Genomic DNA, 13856 nt, shown 5'->3' on the forward strand with positions numbered 1-13856 from the left:
ACAGAGTTTTGCTCTGTTGCCCAGGCTGGAGTGCAGTGGCACGATCTAGGCTCATTGCAACCTCCGCCTCCCAGGTTCAGGTGATTCTTCCACCTCAGCCTCCCAAGTAGCTGGGGTTACAGCACGCAGCACCATGCCTGACTAATTTTTTATTTTAAGTAGAGGTGGGATTCACCACGTTGGGCAGGGTAGTCTTGAACTTCTGATCTCAGGTGATCCACCCGCCTTGGCCTCCCAGAGTGTCTGGATTATAGGCATGAGCCACTGCACCTGGCAGGCAGTATTTTTTAAACTGTTACACATATACTTACCTTATAATTGTGCTGCTTTTGAATTTCTTTCTTTCTTTATTTTTTTTTTTGTAATTCTTTGAAATGGGCCTTGTTTTCTTTCTTCCTACTTTATCTCCTTTTTCTTTCCATAATCAAAAACAAAAGAAGGGCAAAAGTCCCATTCTTCCCGTTTTTTGGGTATGTTCTCCAATGTAAATGAAGATGTTTCTCATCTCACTTTGACTTCAAGTTTTCTTCCATCTCTATGCAGTTTTGTCCAAAATCTATTTAATGGGTAAATCTAAATAACAAGCTGCCAAGAAGTATTCTACCTTCGAGGTAGATGCCTGGTGGACTCTGGCACCACACAGCCTATTCAAAGCCCAGCTGAGTACTTACTGGCTGAGCCAACAAGCACAAGTTGCTTCACCCCGTGACCTCATTCTCTGTATCAGTAATTTGGAGACAATAGCATCTCCTTCATAAGACTTTTGTGAGGGTTAAATAAATTAATTATGTGGAGCATCTGTACTTAGAACATTGCCTAATCTGTAATAAGTGTAATTATATGTGTGCTACCTTAAAGACAAGTGCAGGTTAATAATTCCCACACACAACTTCTTCAATAAATATATTGCCAATATTTCGGGACTTTATTTATTGGCAATAAATATATTGCCAATATTTATGGACTTTTAGAGGAGCTGCATGTTTTCCACATGTGTGTCCTTAACCACTTCATGAGAACGTTAACTGTTTTGAAGGAATTAGGAGATACTTGCCTTCCAGTGACCCAGAGGGTAGTGATGGCGTAGGAGAGCAAAAAAAGCACTTGCTTGGTTTGGCTTCTTCTCTGACATCTTATTAGCAGACCAGAGAAATTGCTCAGTGCAAGGGCTCTGGGATCGAGAGTCATCTGGGTTTAAGTCCTGGCTTTGCCACTGTGTGATTTGGGCAAGTGCATGACTCCATTGAGCCTCTACTTCTCCATCTGTGGCATGGGGATGATAATAATACCCAGTTCACAGGGAAGTTGTGAGGGTTGAAGAATTAACGTGTGTAAACTTCTCAGCATATGGGCTGGTTATCTGTCATGATTAGTGCTATGCTGAGGAACCCTAACAGTGGAGCCTCATCAGTAAATGGAATGTATTGAACTAAACGGTAGATATCAATCCTGATTAGCTTAAAAAGAGAGGAAATGGTCACTAGGAACACCAACTCAGTATAGTTTCTAGAGATGTTGATGAAAACCAATGTAGTTATTAAAGTCTTCAAGGGGACTCCCATGTATACGCCACAATGTTTACATACAAAGAGGTGGAAGGTAGACCATATCCCAGACCCCATGCCAGGCCTATTGGTCAGAAAGAAATAGGTCTCATGTTCTCAAACTGCCTTTGGTAATTTAAAGGAAACATCTGCTACTTTTAATCCATCCAATTATTTAGCAACTATTGATGGAATATGGGAAGAGTTCTAGGTTATTTGAGATAAAGGCATATAATCTAAACACAGTGTGAAAAGCATTGAAATCCATTATGTGGGAGTGATGGGGACCATCTGAGGATAGGTGAAGAGCTGAGTGTGAGTAGAGGATGATTTCCAACTAAGAGGCTCAGCGAAGCTGTATGGAGGAAGTGGCATTTATGTTTGGGACATATAGGAACAGGGAGAAAGGATCTTCTGGCCTTAGGGGACTATTTAAACATGTGAAGGTTGCTTATGAGTGGGAAGTTTGGCTGGAAAGTAAGGGTGCAATCATGACAGCATGGAAAGACAGAGAAAAGAAAATCGCTGCTATTGTAAAGTCCCAGAAAACAATACCCAATAATGAAGGCCTCGGAAGCAGCCTCCGAAGTACAAGTTTCTCTCTGACCTCCTCCTGCTGTCCTGTGTCAGGTCTCTGACTCTTTATTCTTCCCCAAGGTTAGCTGTAGAAACTACAATACCTCTTCCCTAAGGCATATCGTGGAAACCAGAACCTTTTTTCTCCAAAACCAGCCATAAAACCTAAAGATATTCCTCTAACTTCCCCATTACTCTGCCTTTCTGTGTAAGAGTTGGCCAGAAATAAATTCTCAGGTCTACTTTGTTTGATCGTAGATCTTAAGAACTCCATTCCAGAGAGAAAGAGCAAGCACTACCTCATACCCAGGAGGAAGGAATTGCTGCACAGAGAGGCCAAACAGGATCTAAACAGTCAGGCCGTGCTGGGTTTCCCCATTGTCCATTAGCATTAGATCATACCATTTTTTAAAATTTTAAATTTCAATTTTTATGGAGCGTTTCATGAATTTGTGTGCCATCCTTGTAAAGGGGCCATGTTAATCTCCGCTGTATTTTCCTGATTTTAGTATATATCTGCTGCCAAAGCAAGTGATCATACCTTTTTTGTCCAATCGTATTTCTACATGGCTGTCCATATTTTGTTGGACCTAAACATAGAAATGAACATTTTCCTTGTATCTTTGGGTCTTCATTCTGAATCCTCCCATGTCATGTAAAACTATGATCAAATACATTTGTATTTCTTTTCTCCTAATCGTCTGCCTTTTGTCCACTGATTTTCAGCGAACTTTCAGAGGGTGAAGGGGAAGTTTTCTCCTGTTGTCTACACTATAAACTACTTATGTTTGTGTTAGATCTAAAGAAGAGTAGACAGGTGTTTGTTGTCTGAGTCTTTAAACTTTTGTGAGTGTTCAAAATACTTTATGTATTACTGTATGTTTAAATTCAGGCTAAGAATTACCTCTGTTGATTTCAGCCTGAGAAGATCCATCTATAGAAATGAAGACTGAGAAAAATCTCTTCTCTGTACCATTCAAGAGGTCTCAGAGGGCAAAAGCTGCCTTTCCCCCAATTCCAAACTGACCTCAATTCTCTTTCTCATTTCACAATGTACTCTTTGTTAGTATTTCTAACTTATGCTGTTACTAAAGGAAGGTTCTCCCCAGAATGCAGCATCTTGTACACATATTACATTATTTATATTCACAGTGTGCTTGTGAATCTTAATAATTACACCTAGATTTCAATTTTTCTTATCCTTATTTTCTCACTCTATGCATAAACATCCAGACACCGGCGCGCATGCACACACACACACACACACACACTTTGATTTTTTTTACCTAAAATCTGCAACCTTCTTCCAAGAACTCCAACATTTTAAATAATGTTCACATGAACCTTGGGAATCATACAACTTCGGAAAACTCTGCTCAACACCCCTCCGAAGACCAGTTATTTCAATGGTGTCTCTTCTATCTTAATGTGGAGAGGACTTGGGAATAATATTTTCTTGACTCTTTCACACTGATTCACAGTGTCCCGTCATATTTACCAGTTCCTTAATCCCAGAGCTAGTGTGAGAATTATCAGAGGGATTTTAGTTGGATGTGGTTGTGGAAAAATTCTGCTGACGGTGAGGTTGTTTCAGGGGGAATAATTAAGAAGTCACTCAGACACATATGCTTAGGAACACGCATTTTGCCTAGAGCCTAAAATTTTCCAGAGGCAACTGAAAAGTGAATCTCCTTATCTTCTGGCTCCAAAAGGAAGAAAAGTTATGTTGAAATATGTCAAGCTCTATTCCTAAGAAAACTCCAAAAGTGCTGTTTTTGGTAATCATAGGGTACCCTTCCCATGAGTGCACATGGTACAGATAAACTTGGAGCTGACAAGGAGATTGGACTCACTGTCTGGTCTTCCAACCTGTTCTATTTCCAAGTCTAACAACTTACACAAAGAGAACTGAAAATGGAACCTCTAGTAAGAGACAGCACAGGGGCATGAAAGTTTGGGAGATGGCTCATCCTTTCTCCAGATCTCACCACTTACTTTATCTACTGGGATCCCCAGTTCGGGAAAAGGTTGAAGCAGGCACAGGATAGAGCAGCATGGTTTGCTGTCTATACTAAAAAATAAAGTCAAATGAAACGAGACACCAAGATGGCCACACAGTGAGAAATGTGATTCTATTCAATAGCTAGCCACATTGTTTGGCCATCTTTAAAATCTACAGCCTTGAGCTTCTAGAAATGGAATACTGGCCATACTGGCTCCCATTGTGTCCCTTGTTTTTGATGACCTTGACAGTACTGAAGAGTCCTTTTCAGGTGTTTTATACAACAGGAATCCGCAACCACCAGGCCATGAACTGTTACCAGCTTTGCCCTGTTAGAAACCAGGCCACACAGCAGGAGGTGAGTGGCAGGTGAACCAGTGAGAGAAGCTTTATCTGTATTTACAGCCACTCCTTATTGCTAGCATTACTGCCTGAGCTCCACCTTCTGTCAGATCAGCAGGGGCATTAGATTCTTACAGGAGCGGGAACACTACTGCGAACCGCGCATATGAGGGATCTAGGTTGCATGTTCCTTCCGAGACTCTAATGCCTGATGATCTGTCACTGTCTCCCATCTCCTCCAGATGGGACCATCTAGCTGCAAAAAAAACAAGCTCAGGGCTCCCACTGATTCTACATTATGGTGAGTTGTATAATTATTTCATTATATATTGCATGTAATAATAATAGAAATAAAGTGCACGGTAAATGTAATGCATTGAATCATCCCAAAACCATCCCCGCCACCTTTGTCTGTGGAAAAATTCTCCTCTGCAAAACCAGCCCATGGCGCCAAAAAGGTTGAGCACCGCTGTTACACAATGTCCTTCAATTTGGCCTATTCTGGTGATTTTCTCGTGGTTAGACATGGGTTGCAGATGTCTGGGAGAAAGACCGCAGAGGCCGAATGCCACTCTCATCACATCATATCAAATAGTATGTGTTAGCCCATTTTTGTGCTCCTGATAAACACATACCTGAGACAGGGTACTTATAAAGGAAAGAAGTTTAATTGACTCACAGTTCCACATGGCTGGGAAGACCTCACAATCATGGCAAAAGGCAAGGGGGAACAAGTCACATCTTATATGGTGGCAGGGAAGAGAAAATGAGAACCAAGGAAAAGGGGAAACCCCTTATAAAACCATCAGCTCTCGTGAGACTTATTCTCTACCATGAGAACAGTATGGGGGAAATCACCCCCATGATTCAAATGTCTCCCATTGATCCCTCCCACAACACACGGCAATTATGGGAGCTACAATTCAAGATGAGATTTGTGTGACGACATAGTCAAACCATATCAGGGTACATACCATTAACATGATTGATCACTGATGACGTTATTTATAACTCAGATAGTTGGGGCTGGGTGTGGTGGCTTGTGCCTATAATCCCAGCAATATCGGAGGGCAAGGCAGGAGGACTGCTTGAGCCTAGGAGTTTAAGACTAGTCTGGGAAACATGGTGAAACCCTGTCTCTACTAAAAATATAACAATTAGTCCGGCATGATGGCACCTGCCAATAGTCCCAGCTACTTGTGGGTCTGAGGTGGGAGGATCGCCTGAGCCTAGGAGATTGAGGCTACAGTAAGCCAAGATGCAGCAACGCCCTCCAGCCTGGGCAAGAGAGTGAGACCATGTCTCAATTAAAAACAAAACAAAAAAAGAATTGGGAGTCATGCTCCATGTCCTTGAGGGTGGGGAATCTACATACATTATTTGGAATTATTCTGCATGAAAGACTTGTCTATTATCTGCCATTTATTTATTTATTCAGTCATTTATTTATATTAGTATAGGCTCATGGATATTTATTTTATACTTTTGGTTGACTACATTATAGTCAACCAATGACTATATGACTACAATCCATGACTACATTATGTATTTTGTTGTTCTGACTTTGGCCATTGGGAACTCTTTCATTTGGCTCCTGTGATCCTTTGACACACCTCCACTGTTTTGCTTTGTAAACATTTCCTTGTTTTTTGGTGCTAAAAGATGCTCCAGGCTTGTATTGTATATTTCCTGTCCCAGTCCTAAAATCAGTCATTTCTCCAAGAAATACTGGTGCCTTTGTTAAAAAAATAGTATTTATTAAGTGATTTGAAAATATAAAGAAATAGCATGATAAATGGTAATAACCAAGAAAACTAAACAAAAACCTGACTTTTTATATTATTGATCATCTCCAGGTACATTTGTTCATGAATATAAAAAGTTGACTTTATTTTATTTAATTTATTTTTGCAGCTTTGATTACATGGATGCTTTCAGGGAAGTGTGAGTCCCTAAGAAAATTCCACAGCTATACTGACTCCTACAAGGTAACTAAATGAGGTTAACCTTTGGCTTCTGCTGGGGAATACATTTCTATTCTTGCAGTCCCATGTGTGCAGGAGGAGTCTGAAATGTGACATGTAAGTACTGGAAGGAGATATTGGATTTGAAGGGATCGTGTAGGTGAGAATGAAGGAGCTTTCAATGGCTTGATGACTAAATTGGATGATGGAGTTCTCACAGGATACATAGTAGTCAGGAAACCCATGTTGGGTTCATTTGCAAATCCTGCTAACTTGACCTTCGAAGTTTTTCAAACTTTTCACCATGACCACCATTACCATTCTAAGTCACGTCTTCACTCTTTCTCTCATGGGGCTATCATAGTAGGTTCTGAATTGGTTCCCGGTTCTTGTTCTTAACCCTCTTCTGTTCCTTAAAGACCTCCAAATGTGTCCATCCTACTCAGTGTGAAAGCTAAAAGCTTTGCAACTGCCCACAAAGTTGCGGCCCCACCATCTCTCTGAATTCAACTACAGGTACTTCCTCTCTACTTGCTTTCTCTCACTTAGTCCCAATGGCCTCCTTGCTGTTTCTTGGACCCTGTGGACACATCCCAATCTCAGGGCCTTTGCATACCTGATTTGTGAACTGAGATTTGTATACTGACATACACATTTTGCTAATTTCAATAATTTTAAGATATCTAGGATCTACCTCCAGAAATGGACAAAACAAAAAATGAAAGAACAATTCTCAGCAGCTGTGATAACACATTAAGTAAACAAATAAAAATCAACTTGATATATTGAATAATGTTTTTCACTTTTTTCCAGCTTTTTGAATAAACGTGCACAGTCTGAAGCTGCTTCAAAGATTTCAGTCATTTTTAGAAAGTCATGTCTTCAGAGAGTAAAAATGAATTTTTTTTCTTCATCTTTTTTTTTTTTAAATTTGAAATAGAGTCTTGCTCTGTCACCCAGGCTGGAGTGCAGTGGTGAGATCACGGCTCACTGCAGCTTCCGCCTCCCAGGTTCAAACAATTCTCTGCCTCAGCCTCCTGAGAAGCTGGGATTACAGGCAGCAGCCTCCATGCCCAGCTAATTTTTGTATTTTTAGCAGAGACAGGGTTTCACCATCTTGGCCAGGCTGGTCTTGAACTCCTGACCTCATGATCCACCCTCCTTGGCCTCCAATGATTTGAATAGCAGAAATGAGTGAGGGTCAATGTTCATTCATTGAATGTTTTAATTCAGTAATTTTCAGTAGTGTTTATTATATTATACTTGTGCCAGGTGTTGGGGATATGACAATAAATAAAGCATAATCCTACTGGGGGAAATTGGGAGAAAGAGAACAGGGAATTGAAACAGGGCCCCAAGTGTTGTGCTACAGCCAAACACAGGCTGCTGAGGGAATGTCCTGGAGGGGTGGCCAGGAGGCCTGGGGTTCAGAGGAAAATCAGGTTAGAACTGTGCTTAAGGTCACAGAGATCACAATATGTGAGGTCATGTTCTAACTCAAGCCGTGCTGATCCAAGCACCTGCTCTCAGCTACTGGTAGGTAGGCTTGAGATTAAAAAACCTAAAGTTGGTGTTATTTGATTCATATTATAGAATTGGAGGAGAAACTTAACTGGGATGTGTCTTTTAAAATCAGGATCCACTGACTTCATGAAAGATCTCATGGAATCCTAATGCCCAAGCTGCATCATATTTCTAATGTGTGTTTCAGTTCCCTTCCTGGCAACAACACAGGACTGTAGTGGAAATCTCTGAGTGTATTTTGATTCCATTTCCTTTAGTTTTTCCAAGGCTGTATTGCAAAAACAATACACCTCTCCTGCTAACAATTGTATCCATGTACTTTCTCCTGTGACACAGAGACCCATCTTTTTACATTATTATGGCCTGCTAATCAGAATGTTTGAAAGTTATGTTTCTTATTAGTAGACTAAAAAATAATTAGAAATCAATTAGTGAGTAGAGTGTATTTGTGGGGCATGTGTTTTCAAAAGTGGTGAGAAGGAGAGAAGTACAGGTCTATTTCCTATTGGAAGGTCTAAGCCATCTCTTCGGCCTCCTCATGGCTGACTTCATCTCATGGTTCCTCAGAGTGTAGATCAAGGGGTTGAGCAGAGGGGAGATAATAGTGAAGGTGATAGAGATGGCCTTATCTGTGGGGAGGGCAGTGAAGGGCAGGGCATAGACATAGATGCAGGGCACGAAATGCAGGGTCACCACAGCGATGTGGGAGGTGCAGGTGGAGATGGCTTTCCTCCTGCCCTCCCCTGTCTGAGACTTGAGTAATGATAATATGACCATGTAGGACACCAAGAGCAGGAAAAACCACAGTGTGGTGAGCAGTCCATTGTTGGAAATCATTAGTAGTTCAAATATGAAAATATCTGTACTGGCAAGTTTGAGAACCTGGGGGACATCACAATAGAAAGTGTCAAGAACACTGGGTCCACAGAAAGGGAGAGGGAGCAACAGGGAAATCTGCACGATGGAGTGGACAAAGCCCCCCACCCAGACAGCCAATGTTAGCCCAATGCAATGGTCTCTACTCATGATGGTCACATAGTGCAGGGGCTTGAAGATGGCCACATATCGATCCATGCCATCACTGAGAGAGAACATGCATCCGCTCCTCCAATAAAGTGGAAGAGAAACATCTGAGTGAAGCAACCATTGAAGGAGATGGTCTTTGTCTCAGATAGAAGGTCCACCAGAACCTTGGGTGCTGTGATGGAGGAGAAGCAGATATCAGCAATAGATAAGTTACGGAGCAAAAAATATATGGGTGCGTGAAGGCGAGATTCAGAAGTGACAGTGACCATGATGAGGGGGTTTCCCAGCAGGGTCGTCACGTACACCAAGAGTAGGAAAAGAAACAGGACCAAGCTTGCTTCCTGATTCTGGGTTAGGCCAAGGAAAATAAATTCCTTTACCCTGGTGCAATTTTTTATCTCCATTGAATCCTCCTCTTTATTCTCTTTTGTTCAAGCTATGTCATGCAACAGCACTGGGATGTGTGTTTTATTATCGTCCCAAACACACTAGAAGGCAGTTCAGAAACTTCCCACGCAGTTGTAGTGTTTGTAGTTTGTTGCATTGTCCACATTTTAAAGATAGCAATCAGTTTGCTGATCTAATATATGCAAAGTCGTTCAGTAATTCTTTTCCTATAAAACTATTTTGGAAAAGAATAAGCATATTATGTTTAATAGTGACATTTACTTAGCATACTTAAATTTATTATTTTTATTATTTATTTTTATATCCATGCAAACTTATTGGTTGTCAGGAACTGTGAAGTGTTAAATACAAAAATAAGTAAGATGTAGTTCCAGCCGTTAGGAAACTTATAGTCTAGGCACTTAATAGTCATATTAGCTAATATTCTGTTGACTTCAAGAGAGTCTTATGTTACTAAGAGGATTGTCCTATTTCTTATTGCAATATTGCTGTGCCATGGATCAATTTCCTAGCTCTTGGTTGTTTTCTGTCAGAGTTCTTAAAATTGCAGCCTGGGATTTCACTTAGTTAACTTCTCCTTGTCACTACTTTACACTAATCAGATTTTTTGCTTGATATTTATTTGAACACATGGACACAGGGTGGGGAGCACTACACACTGGGGTCTGTTGGGGGGAAATAGGGGAGGGACGTTGGGAGGTGGGGAGTTGGGGAGAGATAGCAAGGGGAGAGATGCCAGATGTAGGTGATGGGGAGGAAGACAGCAAATCACACTGCCACGTGTGTACCTATGCAACAATCTTGCATGTTCTTCACATGTACCCCAAAACCTAAAATGCAATAAAATAAATTAAAAAAAAGAAAATATGTTAAATTCGCTATTAGGAAACAGATTTGAAACAATGTGTTAAAACAAATCTCAAAGAATATAATTAATGTTTTTGATTGTGGTAAAAACAGTTAACACAAGATCTATTAACAATTTTCAAGTGTACAGTAGTGGATTGTTAACTATAAGTGGAATGTTGTACAGCAATTTTCTAGGACTTATATATCTTGTATAAGTGAATCTTTATACCAATTGACCAAAAACTCCCCTGTTCCCTCTCCCATCAGCCCCTGGCAACTACCATTCTACTTTCAGTTTCAATGAATTTGACTATTTTAGAAGTGGAACCATGTGGTATTTTGAGAGTGAATAGCATTAAAATACACTATTGTAATAATTTTGTTTTTTGTTTATTTTAAGAAAATATTTTTATCTCATCTTGTTAGTTACGCTGCTATGGAGGTCAAAAGGTTCGGATTTTTCTAGATACAAGAAGTGCAAGGACCATCAACTGGTTCTTGTTTTGTTTTAGCTGATGCTGTAATATTAATACTAATATTATTATCAGTGAGTTTTCTACCCTGTGCAGGAACACATTTTGATGAGAACCTCCAATGGTTTTGTAAATCTGAACAGTGATTAGCTTTTTCACAAAAGGAATAATTTTCCTGCTGAGAGAGTCAGTGGGATGTAGTGAAGAGGGCTCTGGATTGGGGAGATTGGAGCATTGCTTTTATCTGGTCCTTATTCTGCCAACAACTAGTTGAATGATTGGGGCTCTGACTCTTCAGCTCTGGACTGTGTCAGATGGATCCGGTGTGGATATTATCAGTTTGAGCTAGCAGGGAAGAGGAGGGATCTGAAATAAGGAGGAGATTCATTTAAGAGGTTACAAGGCTGACCCTGGGGACTTAATGTTGATGCCCCGCTTCAGGCTCCGTCGAAAGGCAGGGACCAACTGGGAATCTACTTTGTTCTCCTGTCCTGTTCCTCCTCCTTTTCTGTTTCCACCATCAGTAGGTCCATTTATAGGTGGTTGGGAGAAAACCAGCTGGAGAGTCATCATCCCCCTCTAATCTTCATACCCCAAAAGTTAAAATGTTTTGTGAATGATTCTCTTATTTATTCTTATGAAGAAGAGTTTTTTATTTCTTCCTTACAGACAAAGAAATGATGTTCAGAAAGGTGAGTTCATTTTCCCAAACTCACAACAGAAGTAAGTGGTGGTACCTCACTTCAAATGTGATTCTTTTAGCTCCAAAGCCAACATTCCATCCACTACAACATGTAATTATTGTTTAAGCATTCAGTTGACCAGAATTATGTCTTTGCATTTAGGGTAAAGGTGGCAGAGAAACTGTCCCAGATGAGATATTTGTATATAAAATAATAAAATTCCAAGATAAGTTTGAGGTTAGCATGAGTTTAACCCAACCAATCTCCCATCCCTTCTGTAACAATCTCAATAAGGTTGTGCAGCCAGAATTGATGTCACAAAAATGGAATCTGTCTCCCTAAAGTTGGACTCGATTACATTCCCGAGCCTGCATTTACTAGGGCAAGTGAGAAGGCATTCATTTAGCCAATGGGTCTTTTAATCCTTCAACACACATTTCATGATTTTCATGGGATGGTTGGAATTCTGCTCGTATTAGCAATATACACAAGAGTACAGGAAAGTTCTTACTCTGGAGCCATTTTCACTCTAATGGAAAATATAAAAACATAAGTGCATAATCACACATGGGAGATGATGCTGGTACAAATATAGTGCTGTGGGAGCACAGCAGAGCTCTATCTGGGAATAGTGCAGGAAGGTTTTCTATAGGAGGTGATGTTTTCCCTCAGTCATGACCAATTTTCAAGAAATGGAAGCAGGATCTATCATGCAAAGAAACAGCCCATAAAAAGTCAGTAGTGAAGATGACATACTTATACAGAGAACACTGGAAAATGCTGTGTGGTTGGCACAGAGTGGGGAAGTGTGGAATGAAAGGAGATTTTTATTAGTACCCATAATTTCTTATCCTACTAATAAAGAAATTATTATTATTATTATTATTTTGAGATGGAGTCTTACTCTGCCACCCAGGGTGGAGTGCAGTGGCACAGTCTTGGCTCACTGCAACTTCTGCCCCCTGGGTTCAAGCTATTTTCCTGCCTCAGCCTCCCCAGTAGCAGGGATTACAGACACACACCACCATGTCTGGCTAATTTTTGTGTTTTCAGTAGAGATGGGGTTTCATCATGTTGTTCTGGCTGGTCTCAAACTCCTGACCTCATGATCTGCACATCTTGGCTTCCCAAAGTGCTGAGATTATAAGTATAAGCCACCGTACCCAGCCAAGACCTTATTATTACATTCAGTGTTTGTTAGGTACTGGTTGGTTAGTGACTAATTGAACTGTTTACTGACCTCCATGTTCTCATATTCAGGGTAGTAAAGCTTAAAATGTTCCTCCATGGTGGGTGGGGGCAATGTCCTTTGACTTCTTTGTCTCAACTCTGATCTATGAACTTCTAGTATTACATAGAGGGGGTTGTTCTGAAAAGTGGTGACGGAAGGCTGTGGTTCTTGCTCCAGTGTGGAGGAGGGAAAAAGACAGTGACACCTTCTGAGAGGCAGCCTACACTGTATCATGAGACCTTCTTCTGCTCTTTCCATTTTTGGATCAAACTAAGAGGATGGTGGGGCCAGACAGCAGTGAGAGACATTACCATCTTTAGAATAGTGTTGATGTTTATAAGCTGTATTGATCATCGAAGGAAAAATTTTAAATTATTATTACTTGCCCCACCTTATACATAGCCGGTGAACATATATGGCAATCTTCAAATGCATATGGAGAAGTTGGAGCACACTGTCAGTTTTTAACAACTGTTTATAGCTTAATAAAAAGTGGATGATTTGTGTAAATTGATGAAACATCATGCATTATAGAATGTGAGGTATGTCATTATAGAATGTGAGGTAAACAGAGGTAGATTTGGATGAGATGGGAAGTATGATACAAGAAATGATGATTTCCAGTAGTAAAAAAAGCCTCTATTCTTTTGAGTGATTCCTATAGGTGAAGCAGCATAAAAAGTTGATTAATTTAAATCTCACCACCATCTATTGGGTAAGCATTGAAGTACATTATTCCTGTACTTCATATGAAATATTTCATGAATCTGTTTGGCTGAAGAAACAGATGTATAAAATCCAAGAGAAGGAAATAAGATAAAATAAATAGTGCCTTTCCCCTAATATTCCATAAAGGCTCAAATTTTTCTAAAAAGATTGAAAAAAATTGTGAAGATAAGCATTTGACAGAAAGGGATCTTACCACTAAGCAACTCAAGCGTCATAGCAATTGCATGATGCTTTCTCTCAAACCAAATGGACTACATTTCTATCTTTCTTTTTCTTTTTTGACATGGAATCTTGCTCTGTCACCCAGACTGGAGTGCAATGGTGCAATCTCGGCTCACTGCAATCTCTGCCTCTAGGGTTCAAGCGATTCTACTGTCTCAGCCTCCCAAGTAGCTGAGATTACAGGCACTGACCATCATGCCTGGCTAATTTCTGTATTTTTATAGAGATGGGGTTTCACTATGTTGGCTAGGCTAGTGAACTCCTGACCTCAGGAGATCTACCC

The 13856-nt window shown here is 40.3% G+C and overlaps 1 protein-coding gene and 1 non-coding gene across 2 annotated transcripts; both read right to left on the reverse strand.

Moving 5' to 3' along the window:
- Positions 1 to 2546: 2546 nt before the first annotated feature.
- LOC116555258 lies at positions 2547 to 2653 on the reverse strand. The gene has a single exon (XR_004270455.1). It is a non-coding gene; the product is annotated as a U6 spliceosomal RNA (small nuclear RNA).
- A 5794-nt stretch (positions 2654 to 8447) lies between these two features.
- On the reverse strand, positions 8448 to 9382 carry LOC116554388 (olfactory receptor 4D10-like). Its single transcript, XM_032282368.1, is given in 2 exon segments — positions 8448 to 9025; positions 9028 to 9382. Coding segments are annotated over 2 exon segments (933 nt in total).
- Positions 9383 to 13856: the final 4474 nt, after the last annotated feature.

Source organism: Sapajus apella, unplaced genomic scaffold (assembly GCF_009761245.1).
Source record: "Sapajus apella isolate SASKATOON/1434 unplaced genomic scaffold, GSC_monkey_1.0 scaffold14, whole genome shotgun sequence".
NCBI lineage: Eukaryota > Metazoa > Chordata > Mammalia > Primates > Cebidae > Sapajus > Sapajus apella.